At 44.5% G+C, this 14,814-nt stretch overlaps 1 protein-coding gene across 1 annotated transcript in view; it reads right to left on the bottom strand.

The window, feature by feature from the left end:
• The window catches only part of pou4f4 (POU class 4 homeobox 4), a gene marked incomplete at both ends in the record, with an annotated part of 6,542 nt that extends 5,528 nt beyond the window's left edge, over positions 1-1,014 (bottom strand). Inside the window, one exon of the mRNA XM_083661177.1 lies at positions 892-1,014. Within this exon, the coding sequence (XP_083517303.1) occupies positions 892-1,014 (123 nt within the window). The remainder of the gene's footprint in view (positions 1-891) is intronic.
• Between the last annotated feature and the right edge of the window lie 13,800 nt (positions 1,015-14,814).

The raw sequence follows: 14,814 nt of genomic DNA, 5'->3' as shown, positions 1-14,814 counted from the left end.
CTTTTCGATCATCAATTCAAACAAGCGCTGTTTATCTCTGGTTCCTCCTCTCATGTCCGTGTCTCATGTCTGCGCACTTTATTAATTATTCTATGATTTAATCTATTTTTTCTTTTTCTTTTTTTGTCTTGTTTTTTAGCACCTGTCTATTTTGATTTCACTTTATGCAGCTGGCGCTCTCTTCAAGGCAGATCGCAATCTGTTGTCATGTCCTCCTGCATGCCTTTTTGTTTGAGCATAATATGTTTTGCATTTGGGCGCTTTAGTGAGCCACAATACTAATCTATGAGTGGTAACAGCAACATGATATACATTTATTTTGGCGACCATAGCTTTGAAATAAATATTAAATTAACACAAACACGCAGGGGAGCATTGTCGGCTCTCAGTGCGAGTCTGTGCGTATAGTTTGGTGCGTCTGCCAATTTACACACTGGCCAAATAGTAATAGCCTATAAGTTTGAATACAAACTAAAGAAGAGCAAAGTCATTCTCTATTTTCACATTTTATTTTATTTTATTTCCTTTCGCTTTCTTTTCTTTTCTTTTCTTTTCTTTCTTTCTTTCTTTCTTTCTTTCTTTCTTTCTTTCTTTCTTTCTTTCTTTCTTTCTTTCTTTCTCAACCATTATATTTCGACAAATATTTGTGTGTGTTTTTACAAAAGCCCATAAGGGGACAAACATCACAAATAAGCTTATAATAAATATTATGTGAATCTGACATCAGACCACTTTTTCGTTTAAATGTTCTATCCGTATTCAAATAAACATTGGAAACGAAAAATAGAGCGCTCTCTCCTCGAAAGCGTGGAGAGGACCAGAGATGAGGAGGAGGAGGTTGTGGAAGTTTGTAGGAGCATAATATCCTCCTGAGGTCGGGACGGGACTTACCGATGGCGTGGGCAGGCATGCCCGGCGGATCATGGCCTCGGAGCTGGAGTGTAGCGGGTTGTATTTGGGCTCATGCAGCATGGGGTGCATGCTGAAAGGCTGCTTGCTGTTCATAGACATCATGATGGTGGTTGAGGCTGCGGGGCACAGTCCAAGTGCTGCTCCGTCTCGGTGCGTAAAAAGGTCCACAGGGGGAGAAGAACAGCGGGGCGACCAAAATCTAGTCTGCTTCTTTGGCTTCTCTGCTGTCTCTTGAGCTTGGAATAAAAATAAAAATAAAATGAATATAGCCAGAGAGAGAAGGTGAGGTAAGTCCGTGTCTCCTGTCTGTCTCCTTGTAACCTGCTGTGAATTACTTCTCTGATAATAAAGATGCGCCTCCTCGCCTCCAGCTCCTATATCACACAGCTGCCCCGCCCCTCGCCACGTCTACGCCAATCACACGGCGGTATACAGTTGTAGCCACGCCCCTAAGCGTGCCTCGCTCGCTGGGATGGAGACGCGGGGCAGTGACGCTGTGTGGCTGCACACAATGTTAAAAATAAAAGAAAAGAGGTTGAAATGACAACATGGCAAGCTGCAGGAGAGGGTTGAGGTTTTTCTCTTGTTCTTTTTGGCTAAATTTCAACATTTAGCCCAAAACCATGCTGCGACTAAACTGTGCCAGACTAAACAAGGCTGGCCCTGAAAGGCCCCGGTTTAGGTGATTTGATATCTCTCTCCCTTTCTTTTTTTTTTACAACTTTATTGTAGCAATAGAACAACAATGAGCAAGTTGACAATTGTGTGTATACATGATCAAAATGACACAATCATATAGCCTAAATACGCCAGCCAGGGGGAACGGTTGATAATGACAACAAAGAAAACAAATTGTAAAATGACTATTTTGATCTATGCAACATTATAAAACATGAAAGCTGATATTGCAGAAACCCTTGTTTTATTCTGGTGATGCTGATTTATCCTCACAATATTCTCATAATTTGATAAGCAACCAGAAGTGATCAGCTGATAACTTCGATCGATTTAAGGATATTCATTCATTCTGGTCATTATTAACAATACAGACCAACACGGCTCTGTTTGTTTGTGAACCTCTCTGGCACCGAACCCACTGCGTGCACGCGCCCGCCCATGCATCCGGCAACAAATATTATTAATAGATGTCAGACGACCGCGCGCAGGAATCCCTCCGCCGCCTGACACACATTCACTTTCTACACTGCAATTAATACATTAATTAATCATGCTTCATTTACTTTGTGGCACCACCCGCCACACACACACACGCACACACGCACGCACACACACACACACACACACACACACACACACACACACACACACACACACACACACACACACACACGCACGCACGCACGCACACGCACGCACGCACGCACGCACACACACACACACACACACACACACACGCACACACACACCAATGAAAGAACAGGTCTGAATGGAACTAAAGAGCAGACAGAGCTGAAATATTTAGGCTACATCCGCGGCACCTGTCAATCAAAAGGGATTTCCTTGTGCATGGCTGCAGACACCAAACGAATAATTATCCGATAATCACCCCAACATTAGGGATGGGGGGGGGGGGGGATCTTTTTCTCTCTACACCTCATTTTTGAATGCCCAAAATAATAATAATAATAATAATATTATATACAATATATACAAATAATTATGGGTACAAGGTCCGGTTTAACGTGACTTATTGTTGCAGCTTGCCATTTCCTAAAACGGTATTCTACTTGCCCCCCCCCCCCCCCCCATCTCCCGATAAGATAATTTTGTCCATTTTAAAGTAAAATGCTTCAATCTGGTGCACTTTGATAGAAAAATTAAGAGGCTAGATCTATAAAGAACTACAGACATCCTGTTAGATTAATCTCCTCTTTACTGTGCTGCTGCTTTAAAAAAAATAAATGTCTCCCCATATAATATAATTTATATTCTGCATACAGGTCACATGGCAGAATACTGCTCAATTAAATACAATGGCCCATCTACACAAACATCACTTACAGGGGAGTTACTTACCCATTCACTTCAATAGAACTGTCTCCAAAGTCTAGTCCCAATCTAGCCCCAATGCAAAATTTGAACGTTGTGGTGAGTTATGTAATTTGAACATTGCGGTGAGTTATGTCTCTTCCTTCTATAGCACACAGAGAGGAAGCAAATTGTTGCATTTTTGATCAACTGTCATATATCATGCTATTTATGAGGGCTTTAAAACATCAATGACAGATGAATAGATCTGGGGGCTGGGGCTATTTTTCGAGAAAAAAAAAAAAAAAAGTGTGAAAATGCCGGTCATGAGGTCATGACCTCGGTGTCCTCAATGGTAGCTACAAGCCTGATGCCAACGCCAGTGCCCAGAACTGTCAAATCAAATAATCGACAGAGACGCTATGGCCCGCCTCCCAGTATTTTCATTGTATCAGAGTTAGATAGAGAACGTGACAAATATAGCCACGGGTTATAAACAACAAACTAACGCTGGTGATCCGTATGGAAACACACACACACACACACCTGCTCCTCTAAAGGCCTCTGCACGGCCCTGCCTCTCTCCAGAAAGCAATGGAGCAGACACGGTGACGCTAGTCACCTGACCTTGAATTCTGGGAAATGAGGCATTGAATTAGCAGAAGCGGAGGCGGTCCCTCACGTGAAATGAAGCGTTGTGGAGAAGAGGCAACGATGTGGGTTTTTAACCGCCAAGCAGACCCTATGTGTGGCACTTGATTCTGGGGAACGAGGGTCTAGGCCAGGGATACTCAACTTGCTTTGCCCGGGGGCCACTTTTGTGAAATGATAGAAGGCGAGGGGCCAGTTAATAAACAAACAATATACATTTTTCTGTAGCGGATTGTAGGTTTTTGGGGTGTCAGCCGGAGTTTAGTCTGACAATGTTGTGCACACCGGATAGTTAGTTAGTAGGGGTGTCACGATACACTCAGTTCACGATACGATACGTATCACGATACTGGGTTCACGATAACGATACGATACGATACGATTTTAACAATATTTTTTTAAACTTGAATAATGACAATATATGACTGGAAAAGTAGTATTTTATTTGAAATGCACAAATACAAAACATGCTGTTGTGGGAAATTGTTATTACAATAACAACTAGAAAAAACATGAGATTGGAGATAAGGCTTATCTTGAAATAGAATGAGTTACACCGTCACTTAGATTTACTTTGAACTAAAAGGTTTCTCAGCAGTATAAATTCTCATTATGCATCTTCAGTTTTTCTTCAAACTCAAACAACAAGACTTTTCTTAGTCTATTTTTTATGCATCTTCAATTTTTCCTGTCAAGTAAACAGTTTTGCCAGAAACTCAATTGAATGGTTTCTCTCCTGTATAACTTCTCATGTGTCTCTTCAGAGACTTGTTCAACTGAACTACTTTCCACACATTGAACTTCAACAAACAAAGACGTTTCTTTGTCTATTTTTGAAAAAAAAAAAAAAAAAATTCACGATATGAGATTTCATCTCAACGATACATATCGTGACGTTTTACTATCGCGAAATTTCGTGGGACGATATATTGTGACACCCCTATTAGTTAGGTTAAGTTAGTTAGGTTAAGTACATACATAAGTGCCTGGGTAGCAAGCAGACGGCGGTATTTGACAATTTAGCAGCTAAATCATAGATTATTGAAAGATATTCCATATTCCAGACTGAAATCCTATAACAGAAGTGGAGTATTGGCCAGAATGACACGAACATTTGGGCACTTATTCATAGGTATCTTGCATGTTGCGTTCAGGTGCACTGTAAAGAAAAAAGAAAAAAAAATGTTGCAATTCCATCGCGGGCCACACAGGGGGCGCCCGCGGGCCGCATGTGGCCCGCGGGCCGCCAGTTGAGTATCACTGCTCTAGGCCACTGTCAACTCCATCCATAACCTTAAAGGAACACTCTGCCCATTTTCAACCAACTTTGGATCATTAGAACCTCAGTAGTATATCAGAAAACTGTAAACTGTTTTGAAGTCTGTCATTTAATTTGACAGTTATTGAGTGTTAAAGTGTGGACCAGTGACATCACTGGTCCACACTAACTCAAACGAATAACTCATTAACTCAAATCAACTCTCAATAACTCTCAAACTAGATGAATGACTTCAAAACCATCATCTAGTTTGACAGTTATTGAGTTGATTTGAGCTGGATCCCCTGCCATGAGGGCAGCGGGGTCCAGCCAGCACATCGACCATGCTAGCTGATGGTTGTAGCATTATGAGTATGTTTTAATTCATTATGGAAGATAATTGTTGGTTTAACAGATGAAAATAATTCCTTACATACATGTAAAGTGACGTTTATAATATGGGCAGACCATTTGGGCTCTATAACCTTATGTGATGTGACGATCACATTTCAATAAAGTTGAAGTTGTCTTGAGGTAATTCCACCAAGCTCAGTTAAAAATATGGCAATCTAATGTGTCATTGATTATTGGAAAACATCCTTTATCGATATAACTCAACATAAGATCACGCATGTTGTGTAACACTTGAGTCAAATGTATGTTTTTCACAGCAATACTGTAGGCTACAGTCCAGCCCACCATGGTATGGGAAAGGAACCATTGTTTGAATTACAGTATATCGAAATATATGTTGCATGGTGTAGCCTATGTAATGTATGCCGAATTGTTACAGATATCACCATATTTCATTTAAATAAATATAAGCATTCGCTGATTTGAAGCAGGCTGCTGGACGGTTCTTTCTCCATCGTCATGTCCTCTAGTACAATCTTCAGTTTGTGTCATAGTTGGTGTTCACTCGACATCAACAATCTTTATTATATATCACATCTGATGATTTTATCCAACCTGCCTCTGACCAGACAACTAATGCGCTCCTTCCGCGATCATATTGCGATACATTCAGGTACATGACTTACCGAAGTACATAGCATAATAACAACAAGGCTATCTTTGTTGGCAATGTTTATTGACAAAAGCATTAAAACAAGCAAATAACAATATAATTCTCCGGTCACTGGCAGATAGATGCATACAAATGGATCAAAGCAAATCTCTCAAAGTCTCAATATTGTCAGCATTTGGCTAGTGTTATATCCTATGTTGAAACAACTGATCATCAGCAATATTAACCTGCACAGTAGCCTAACAGGTTTACGTTATAATCTCAGGAGAGCTTGAGTATAGGCTAAATAATCAGCCATACACATGAGAATTACCGTTAACGTTACAGCATTTAATAGCGTTAATTATCCACAAATCCTTTGATCCTCTGTTGTGTGTCCCCATCAGTCGACGGTCATCATCCCTTGAAGAACGACACGTGTTATTAATCACTGTACATTAACGTTAGTCAAAACATGGGCGTTTGTTTACCCAACACTACGGGCTCAATTCCCCCCCTGGCCTTAAATTTGCGTTTATGGCTGGGCCCAGCGCTATTAGTGGGCATGGTCACACGCATTCCCTAATTTGTCCTTGATGCTAAACGCCAGAATGCTGGCGCTAACCATTTAACCACGCCTTGTTAAGCGTATAATTATTAATAAGTGTTGGATTGGTGATCTCCAGTAAACCAATCACATTTTTCCCTTCCAAGCTCCGATCCACACGGAGCGACTCCAGTCCGGTCAGAAAAGCCCTAAAGCCCCCGCGACCAAAGCGCCCTGAGCTCCCCCCTCCCTCTCTACCCACAAATTTCATCCCCGTCTGTGTCGATATGCTCCTCAAACAAATCTCACAGCAGTATAAATACAGCAAGCATGTAAATACGCTACACATAGCAAGAGCAAAGTGAGAATAATGTTCTAAACGCATCGGCTAGCAAAATATAGCCTATCCCTGGATGTCATGATGAGATTAGATTGGTGAAAGTTTGGACAGCATGATATCGCATTGTTTTCTCTCGCTGCCTTTTCTTCTCCCCCTCTGCACGGCAGACAGGTAGGATGATGCAACAGCCTCTGAATGACAGGGGCTCAAAACTACACTATAACAACTTTTTTTTCATCGGTCATTGTGCCTGCCTAGTGCATACATATTAGGGCTGGCACGGATCAGAAAACCCACGGATCGGATCGCGTGACGGATTTTGAGCCACGGATCACGGATTTTTCGGATCAGCAAAAAAATATATATATCAGATTTTTTCTCTCAAAATTAGATTTTCGATTAGATTTTTTTAATACTATTATAATTCTCTAACCATTTGTTGCCCTGCACAGCTCAAAAAATATTTTTTTCTCATAAGTGACACAATGTATGCTTTTACTCTGAAGGCAGAACGACCCAACTTCCTGTTTTAGGTGGCACTGCTATGCCTAACTTCGTGGCTGTTGCTTGCACCAGTCACATGACACGGGTACAGACCTACAGACCAGACCAGTCTGGAAATATAACGTTGATGCTACGTTAAGCTACTCAGTGGCCCCACGTGTTGTTTTGTTGTTATGTGTCCTAAGGCAACATTTCACCGTCCGGTGATAATGTGTTTGTGAAACGTGTGCGCGCGTGTGTGTGTGTGTGTGTGTGTGTGTGTGTTGTGGCTCTCGTTATCTTGTGCAGCGCGCAACACGCTGATCGCATTCCTGTGCTTTTTCAGAGGTGTTGAAATAAGTTTGTGTGACTCTGTCTTTAGTAGCCACTAGCCACAGCCTTCAGACATACTTTACAGCAGCGACAAGGGATGAGGAAGCTCAATTGTGCTTGCCATGATTATGCCTGTCTGTGTCTGGCTGCGCTGGGCGTTCTCATACACTAACATTAAACGTTAAATGAAACGAAGGGGGGGGGTCCGCGGACTATTGATGTTCCGAACCGCGTTCCGAACCGTGGGGGCTGATCCGTACGGGTCACGGATTATCCGTGATCCGTGCCAGCCCTAATACATATACATTAGTGGCCTTTCCCCCAAAATAGTGATGGTTCTGTCATTCTGTGGTGTACATTTCAGATCTGATGCTTGCAGTGCGCTATAGGATCCCAGGAAGTGTGGCCATTCTTTGGCATAAGAAATTTGACTCGGTGATCAGTGTGATTAGTGTGGTTTTGCGGGCAGTAGTACAGTAGAGTAAGTGTAGCAACAGCTAGCATAGACTGTACCAACAGATGAGCAAGAAGGCTATAGCAGACAACAAGATGGCGTCAGCGCATTCAACATCCACACACTTTCTTCTTGTCTCGTTTGTCGGCGGGGTCGCTGACAGCTTCAAGCTGCTTACCGCCACCTGCTGTACAAGTAGGTTAGTTGCATCGTTTAAAGATTCCATGTCCACGGTAGCGTTCCAAGCCGGATTTTGATTACGAAGACGGGCTCGGCAGCCGGAGACCAGAGTCTTCGTGTTTAACACTCAAAACAATTGCGGCATTGTAATGATACAAAGCTGGATGAAAAGGGGCAACGTCTTCCTTTAAGACTCAATTCCCGACTAAATGATTTGATTTGACTGATATTCCGCTGTGGAACGGTGACTTTTTCCAACATTCTGGTTTTGTGCGTGGCGTGGGTAACTTCATCATGTTGCATCATTTGTGGGCATTGAAGCCTATAGTGAAAGTTCAGACAGTTACTTCTGGCTGTCAGTAGGGAGCGCCGCCTTGTGAAAGTTGCATGGCGCGGCTTTAATAATAAACAATAAGTACAGCTTGTGTTCATTTCCCCAAAGCAAAGCCCGGGGCCAAACTTCCTCCGTGTTTCTCTCTCCACGCTGCGGTTAGTTGTTGCTGCAGCACTGCTGGCACTTTATTTGGATACGAGAGAGATGACACCTTGTCGTCCAACACATTCTCACTCCCAACCTGTCAAATACTGACGTTTGGTCAGGAACCATAAGCTTAATTTATACTTATTAGAAAGTGTCGCTCAGCACATGGTCGCAGATGAAAAATAAAGTGTCGCTCATGGTGTTGTATTTATACTTCAGTGAACGTTCGCCTCGTTCAACGGTCACGTGACACTCGAACGCTATAAGTGCAGACAGCCAAGAGAAGAGAGGGAATGGAACGCACAGTGAAACCACCTCGGAGGCAAGATGTAACGTACTTGACTGCAGCCGCATATAAACGACACACAACCACACAACTCACCTCCTCTCTCTCTGGGAAATGCAATGTTCTTTGTGATTTTCACGAAGTCATACATCAAGGACAGGCTGATAAAAATAGCGGAGACACGTTCATTCATTTCAATCGAGCGAAAACCAAAACAAGGAAGTCAAACGCGTGCCGTCTATATAGCCAATCAGACTTGCGCGATACTATGACGTAGTCAGCGACACTAGACATTTCACCAGGTAGCAGACACTGCTCGCCGACACTTGAAAGTGTCGACTCAAGTCCTCATTTCTGTCGGCGACCGTTTCAAAAGTGTCATCAGACGAAGCATAAATTGGCCTTTTCGCTTGCCATCACATTATAATGGGTGGGTTACCCCTTAATCGTAATTTTTCGTTCCAGCCCAGTAATGAAACGGCACCCATTTCTTGCAGCGACCAGCCCAGTTCGGCCTGGTAACGGTAGAAATAACAATGTTTGTTTTTGCTCCAAGTGAAATGTTCTATGGTCACTCACGATTCAGTAGGTCGCTGGTTGGCTTGGTTCCAGCCTTAAAACTCGTTTTTTAAGGATTTTTCAAAATGTCTATGAGAAAATGAATGGAGAACAATGTTCTGGGGCAGGAGAAGTCATGTGACTGTTCAGCTCTATTTAGTAACATGTACTAGCATTTAGCATCTATACTGATATGATCATGCGGCATTTATTATTATCGGCACTGGCAGACTAAATGTGTCCCAGAATGCCATCATAGTACTGCTAACCAACCCTGTTTTTAGTGCTGTGAGATACAACTCACGAATGTGGTCCTATTGGTATAGGTGCATTCTATAGATCTTAATTCTTTCTTGTGTGTTTTATTTTTCTTAAGTGTTGTTCATGTATGTGTTTTTCTATGGACCTTGTGTCCGATAATAAAAGTTGATTGATTGATCGATTTCTATTGGTTGTTATCAGACGTCATCGTAGCTGTCACCCTACATTTTTATTACAAATAAAGCAGACATGATTACAAAAATGTACATGCCCCCGGACGCCCCTAGGGGGGTCCGGGGGCATGCCAAATGTCCCCACCACTTTCCAGATCAAATCTACGCCCTTGTTCTTGAGATATTATCAGACTGATAAACGATATGCGTTCCGAGATTGGAACTGCCTTGGATGTCAAATGTCCAAGTCTGCTGAAAAGTAAATTGTTCCATTTAGTTTCAGGAAGTTATTACTCATCCATTGATTGCCAATAGGCAGGAGGTTAGGGAGCTTTATTACGGACAAACTCTCAAACTGATGCTGACTCCTTCCTGTCTGTCCTCCTCAGCTGGTCGCTGGGTCGAGTGTAACTTCCTGTCTGTCCTCCTCAGCTGGTCGCTGGGTGGAGTGTAACTTCCTGTCTCTCTTCCTTTTCGTTGGGTGGTGTGTAACATTCCTCTTTGTCCTCCTCAGCCGGTCGTTGGGTCGTCTGTAACTTGTTGTTTGTCGTCCTCAGCTGGTCGTGGGGTGGTGTGTAACTTCCTGTCTGTCCTGCTCAGCCGGTGGTTGGGTGGTGTGTAACTTCCTGTCTGTCCTCCTCAGCTGGTCGTTGGGTGGTGTGTAACTTCCTGTCTGTCCTCCTCAGCTGGTCGTTGGGTGGTGTGTAACTTCCTGTCTGTCCTCCTCAGCTGGTCGTGGGGTGGTGTGTAACTTCCTGTCTGTCCTCCTCAGCCGGTGGTTGGGTGGTGTGTAACTTCCTGTCTGACCTCCTCAGCTGGTCGTTGGGTGGTGTGTAACTTCCTGTCTGTCCTCCTCAGCCGGTGGTTGGGTGGTGTGTAACTTCCTGTCTGTCCTCCTCAGCTGGTCGTTGGGTCGTGTGTAACGTCCTGTCTGTCCTCCACAGCTGGTCGTTGGGTGGTGTGTCACTTCCTGTCTGTCCTCCTCAGACGGTCGTTGGGTGGTGTGTCACTTCCTGTCTGTCCTCCTCAGCTGGTCGCTGGGTGGAGTGTAACTTCCTGTCTGTCCTCCTCAGCTGGTCGCTGGGTGGAGTGTAACTTCCTGTCTGTCTTCCTTTTCGTTGGGTGGTGTGTAACATTCCTCTTTGTCCTCCACAGCTGGTCGTTGGGTGGTGTGTAACTTGTTGTTTGTCGTCCTCAGCTGGTCGTGGGGTGGTGTGTAACTTCCTGTCTGTCCTCCTCAGCCGGTCGTTGGGTGGTGTGTAACTTGTTGTTTGTCGTCCTCAGCTGGTCGTTGGGTGGTGTGTAACTTCCTGTCTGTCCTCCTCAGCTGGTCATTGGGTGGTGTGTAACTTCCTGTCTGTCCTCCTCAGCCGGTCATTGGGTGGTGTGTAACTTCCTGTCTGACCTGCTCAGCTGGTCGTGGGGTGGTGTGTAACTTCCTGTCTGTCCTCCTCAGCTGGTCGTGGGGTGGTGTGTAACTTCCTGTCTGTCCTCCTCAGCTGGTCGTGGGGTGCTGTGTAACTTCCTGTCTGTCCTCCTCAGCTGGTCGTGGGGTGGTGTGTAACTTCCTGTCTGACCTGCTCAGCTGGTCGTGGGGTGGTGTGTAACTTCCTGTCTGACCTGCACAGCTGGTCGTTGGGTGCTGTGTAACTTCCTGTCTGTCCTCCTCAGCTGGTCGTGGGGTGGTGTGTAACTTCCTGTCTGTCCTCCTCAGCTGGTCGTGGGGTGGTGTGTAACTTCCTGTCTGACCTGCACAGCTGGTCGTTGGGTGCTGTGTAACTTCCTGTCTGTCCTCCTCAGCTGGTCGTGGGGTGGTGTGTAACTTCCTGTCTGTCCTCCTCAGCTGGTGGTTGGGTGGTGTGTAACTTCCTGTCTGTCCTCCTCAGCTGGTCGTGGGGTGGTGTGTAACTTCCTGTCTGTCCTCCACAGCTGGTCATTGGGTGGTGTGTAACTTCCTGTCTGTCCTCCACAGCTGGTCGTTGGGTGGTGTGTAACTTCCTGTGTGTCCTCCTCAGCTGGTCGTGGGGTGGTGTGTCACTTCCTGTCTGTCCTCCACAGCTGGTCGTTGGGTGGTGTGTAACCTCCTGTCTGTCCTCCACAGCCGGTCGTTGGGTGGTGTGTAACCACAGCCGGTCGTTGGGTGGTGTGTAACTTCCTGTCTGTCCTCCACAGCTGGTCGTTGGGTGGTGTGTAACTTCCTGTCTGTCCTCCACAGCTGGTCGTTGGGTGGTGTGTAACTTTGCCCCTTTGCTGCTCCGCTGGTTGAAACTCCAGCCGTGACTCACTGCCCCGGCACAAAGGCAGTAGGAGTGTCCTGTGGCCGGGCAGAAACCTGAGCGCCTGAGGCCCATTGTCCTGCTGGAGACCCGGCCCTCCAGAGGGTCCCGGGCACCCGCTCATCAAATATACATCACCGCTCCGCTGGGAAGGAGACACCGACCGACCGACCGGACAAAACACAGCGAGTCCTGGGTGTGTGAGAGAGAGAGAGAGAGAGAGGGAGAGAGAGAGAGAGAGAGGGGGAGGGAGAGATGGACAGAGAGAGAGAGTGAGAGAGAGGGGGGAATAGGGAGAGAGGGAGAGAGAGAGAGAGAGAAAGCCATCATGAGACAGAGGATCTAAAAGTACAAGCGATCCTGCCAAATATACAACCCCTAAAGGCCGTTTCACACCGGTGCGGTGCGAATGCAGAGGCGGAATGTGGTACGAAATTCCGTGCGAATTTTCCGCATTGCAACCTACACACACAGGTCCGGTGCAAATTATTCGCAGTCCCACATTCATTTTCCGCAGCGGAAAAACAGTGTTCAGTGTAACCAGTAGTTACTGTCCCTCCCGGGCTCTAGTAGGACAGCACCGCCTACCCGCAAGCTAGCTACTAGTCGGCTAACGACAGACAGACAGACAGACAGACAGACAGACAGACAGACAGACACAGCAGCGAGACGAGCCATGAAAAGAAACTGGAGGCAGACGGTGACATTTCCGTCAGCTGAAAAAACAATGAGAAGAGAAAATGGAGGCAGTAGCAGCGGCGCGGACCCCAAATTTGATGCTAAACTGCTAGTTAGCACTTGGATACAAGTGGCTAACGTTAGCTTCATCCATTTACAACAGTGGTTTACAACGTTAGCAAGTAGGGATTTGTTACATAACAGCTACATTACCATCTTCAGTGGATCCCAGCTGCTGGGCGATCTGAAGATCTATTGTCCTTGATTTCGGTGTTGATCGTTATGATGTTTGTCATAGAAGATTGGATGTTGAGAAACCAAATTGATGAGCCGGCTTTGGCAATAAGAGTAGTGGTGGTATGACATCAGCTGTAAACAAAGGATTTCATTGGTCAAACGTATTTTCCGCAGGCGTTTCCGTGCAGACGTCAATGTCCATCCGGAAAAATAAAATGCCACACGAATGTTCGGCTGCGGTGTGCAAGCTTCAATTACAACTAATTAAAAAAAAAAAAATCACACACCGGTGTGAAACGGCTTTAACAGTGTCCTGTGTTGTTGCAGTAGCCTACATTGACGTTAGCTATTTTGAATGTTTGTAGGCTACTTGAATTGTTGATGAATGCAGAATATATGGAATTGTTTGTGTATTAACCATTATTTATTTGACTGTATCCTTTTCAAATGGTTTGGTATGGTATCTGGTAATGGTAACATATCCTCTGTGATGCCATTCATGCAAATTTGAATTGAATTGAATCAAACTTTGAGGAGAAACACCACTTTTGGCATGAGGCCATCCTGTTATAGCAACCATTGACAACAGGCAGCGTCCATCTTTGTCTGTTGAGGATTGTACCATTAGTTGTGTGCTGTCTAAGAACAAGAAAGATCCCTGTGTGGGGAAGTGAAGTCATTAAAGAGTAGGGGTGCTCCGATCCGGCTAAGCCACGATCCGATCCGATTCGATTCCGATACCTGGGGTCACGATCCGATTCCAGAATCGATTCTCGATTCCAACGATTCTCGATTCCAACGATTCTCGATTCCAACGATTCTCGATTCCGGAATCTATAATCGATTCTCAATTATGTAGTTTTATATTGCAATAACACACAAAGGTAAATCTAAGACAAAAAATGATAAATGTATTAATGCTGAACTTCAAATTCAACTTCTGAAGTATTACAGTCAGGGCCTAAATTCATTTTGCAAACTAGGGGGGAATTCCCCCCTTATGTTCTTCAGATAAGATGGATTTATAGGCTGGGGGGGATCTGTAGACTTTGAGAAGGATTTATAGATTTGGGGGGAATACATTAACCAGAGTTCTTAAGTGCAAGAGGTGGTGGCACCGTGGCAGTACAGTACACAAATGACATGAACATTTGGACACTTATTCAGCCGGTATCTTGCATGTTGCCTTCAGGTGCACTGTAAAAAAAAAAAAAAAAAAAAATTACAATACAAAGAAGAATCGATTCTTGGGAGTTTGGAATCGATCCAGGAATCGTGGCATTAAGAATCGCAATCCTTTCAGAATCAATTTTTTGGAGCACCCCTATTAAAGAGATACTCAACACTTTTTCCATTTTTTTTCTGCTGAAAATCAATATATATTGTAAATTAGCTGTGTTCTTGAGGAATCCAGGTCAAAGTCCTGACATTTACTGTAAATCTGAGTCATTCCTCATCTCTTCTCACATAGGCCATAACCCATGCAGTTCCATGCAAACCAAAAAGGGCAAAAAGGCCAGCTGTAGACTCCCAATTTTCCTCCCTTTCTATTGGTGAGCTGCTGTCGCTGTCTGTCTCCATTCTGTCTGGCTTGATGGATGACAGTGTCAGACAGTACTAACTTCCCTCTTCTTCTTCTTCTTCTTCTTCTTCTTCTTCTTCGCGTTTTCTGGCAGATTGCAATCCAATTGCAATTGTATACCGCCACCTA

The sequence above is a fragment of the Poromitra crassiceps genome, assembly GCF_964638095.1.
Source record: "Poromitra crassiceps genome assembly, chromosome: 26".
In the NCBI taxonomy this organism is placed as follows: domain Eukaryota; kingdom Metazoa; phylum Chordata; class Actinopteri; order Beryciformes; family Melamphaidae; genus Poromitra; species Poromitra crassiceps.
This window is presented reverse-complemented; position numbering and strand designations above follow the sequence as displayed.